A 2,533-nucleotide genomic window follows, 5' to 3' on the forward strand; every position below is an offset into this window, starting at 1 on the left:
TGGTGAATGTATCCTGTAGATGTAAAAGCGCTTTGAGCAGTCTTTAAGACTAGAAAAGCGCTATATAAATACAGCACATTTACATTTACTTGCACATCAGCCCTTTACATATTCTGTGTTGAGCATCATAACAGCATCACACTGTCCAGCTAGCTACAAACTACAGGACTGACTACACACTATCGTTGACTGTTTTAACTGAAATGTCTTTGTTAAATGTTTTTATCTGGGTTTACATATTTTAGTCTATGTATGTATTCTTACTTATGCATGTCTGTATAATTGTTGTCTTTTCCTGTTAAACAGCAAGAAAACTGACAAATACACTAATCTTAATCTAACTAAAAAAAAAGAAATTATGCTATATTGTTTTAGCCCTAGGTTTTTTTAGGCCGTTTATAGTAGTAGTAGCAGCAGGAGGTAGTAGTTATCCATTTAATATCTCAGTAGTGTTTAGGCTATTGTCCGCTAATGTCACAAATCAATAAGATTAATTGCTTTGTTGGGAATATTGAATTTTTATATGATATTGCATCAATGAAATACAATTATTTGTCAGGTATTGAATGTGCTCGATTAGACAAAAAGCAAATCCTCCCGTCTATACATTTTATTCATTAACAATTTTTTCAACTTAATTTCCAGAAATGTATCAATACACATTAAAATGTGCCGGAAGTTGTGTGAGCATTCCTAAGGAAGTCCAGTACTGATGTTAAATTATGTTTTGCCTGTCAACCTCCTTCATTTCACCGTGTGTACTATTGACAGATATAAATATATTGATACTGTGACTTAAATTCCACATACCATGATAGAGGATTGTATTCATATCGCCCTGAGAGAGCACTATGAGAGCCACAAAAAAGGGGTATCTAAAAGAAGGACTGGGCTGCACCCCACAAAGTTTCAGAATACAAGGTTCCACTTAACGTTTTAAATGCCACTTTAATCCTACTGCCAAGAAGACCGGCTGTGTGCCGACAGACGACATATACACGACCAAAAATCAAACGTTTCAAAGCTGAATCTTGCAAGTCATTCCAAAGAGGCAGTGGCACAGAGTTCAATTAAATGCTCTTTGAAGTATTTTTTCACTACTTAATCATGAATTAAACATCCAATAAAACTGTCTGGATAACCCGACTTGCAAGTTCATTTTGGAACACACAAAATATATCAAAAAAGAATTTGCAAATATTGTGTGAGGCGGGGCTGCTTATTGGGTGTTATCAACGGCAATATTAAAATATAAAAAATATATCTGCAACATCCACAGACCAGCATTACAATTGAGGACTATGAGGGCATTGGAGGAACTGCTCACCATAAAAGGGCATCAGAGTGGGAAGTGACTCACATAATGCAGGCCGTCACACATAAAAATCCTGCTGGTCAATTACAAACTTACAAAAGCTTCATTCACAAAGTGTTGGCTGTTCTTAACTTACAGAAATGAAGATGTTTAGGAGGTTCTCCAGAGTGGGAAGCTGAGGGATGAGCTTCTGCACCACTTTGCTGAAGGCCTCAAAGATGGAGTGGTCGTAAATACTCGTCAAGTAAAAGCTGAATGAGACAAACAAAAAAAAGGAAGTGAATACGCAGTTACTAGTAGGAAACACTTCTCACTTCCTCAAACACATATGAAAGCAGGTAAAAATACAGATAGTCACGAGCTTACATGACCAAGAGACGCAGGATGGCAGAACAGAGAGGTTAATTGAAGTCTTTCAGACATAAAAACACTGGAATGAAAAACAGATGTAAGCATAAAAACATCTTCATATGACAAAAGTGGGCACATGATTCATGGACTTTAGGAACTAACATATAAATAAAAAAAGGTCCTAAGACCCTAAGGAAGCCAGTGACTTAAGCCAAATGGAACTGTCTACATACACTTGGCAAAGCTCAACTTTACAATGCATCACAGTGAAGAAAGCACCAGAGAGCCACAAGGCAGAGCCAAAAAAACAACAACATCTCAGCTCCATTATATATCCTGGACTGCTCAGGCTGTCTAGCCGAAATAAACAACCACCTCAGCCCACATAAAACACAGTGCAGCGTGTGCCAACCCAGAGCAAACATCAACGGTAAAGCTGTTGCAGAGCTGACCGGGATCAGACAGCACAGCCTGTTTAATGTTTCTCTACACAGTGTGTCAGGGTGAAGGCTGCAGTTACTCATTATATTTTATTTTTGTTTGGGGCCGTAGCACACGATCAATTCATCTGATTGATAGATACACTGCCTATAAAATGTAATGAAAATCAACTGTCAATTTTGCAGAGCCCCAATTTATGTCATCTTGCTGTCTTTTTGGTTTTATCTGACCAGTGTTTAAAATCCACAAAACATGACATTAGTCAACAACAAATCAGAGAAAATTATCATAATAGTGAATTAGTTTGGTGGGCTGGGGATGATGATGTGGTCCTGATGGCATCATCGGCCTGTGACCTTCAGCGCTCACTGGATCGGTTTGTGTGAAGCGGCTGGGATGATCAGCACCTCTAAATCTGAGGCCATG

General features: G+C 38.2%; 1 protein-coding gene across 1 annotated transcript in view; it reads right to left on the reverse strand.

Moving 5' to 3' along the window:
- rragca (Ras-related GTP binding Ca) overlaps positions 1-2,533 on the reverse strand; it is a 14,046-nt gene that overhangs the window by 4,273 nt on the left and 7,240 nt on the right. Inside the window, exon 4 of the mRNA XM_032517460.1 lies at positions 1,452-1,566. Within this exon, the coding sequence (XP_032373351.1) occupies positions 1,452-1,566 (115 nt within the window). The remainder of the gene's footprint in view (positions 1-1,451; positions 1,567-2,533) is intronic.

The sequence above is a fragment of the Etheostoma spectabile genome, chromosome 6 (assembly GCF_008692095.1).
Source record: "Etheostoma spectabile isolate EspeVRDwgs_2016 chromosome 6, UIUC_Espe_1.0, whole genome shotgun sequence".
Taxonomy (NCBI): domain Eukaryota; kingdom Metazoa; phylum Chordata; class Actinopteri; order Perciformes; family Percidae; genus Etheostoma; species Etheostoma spectabile.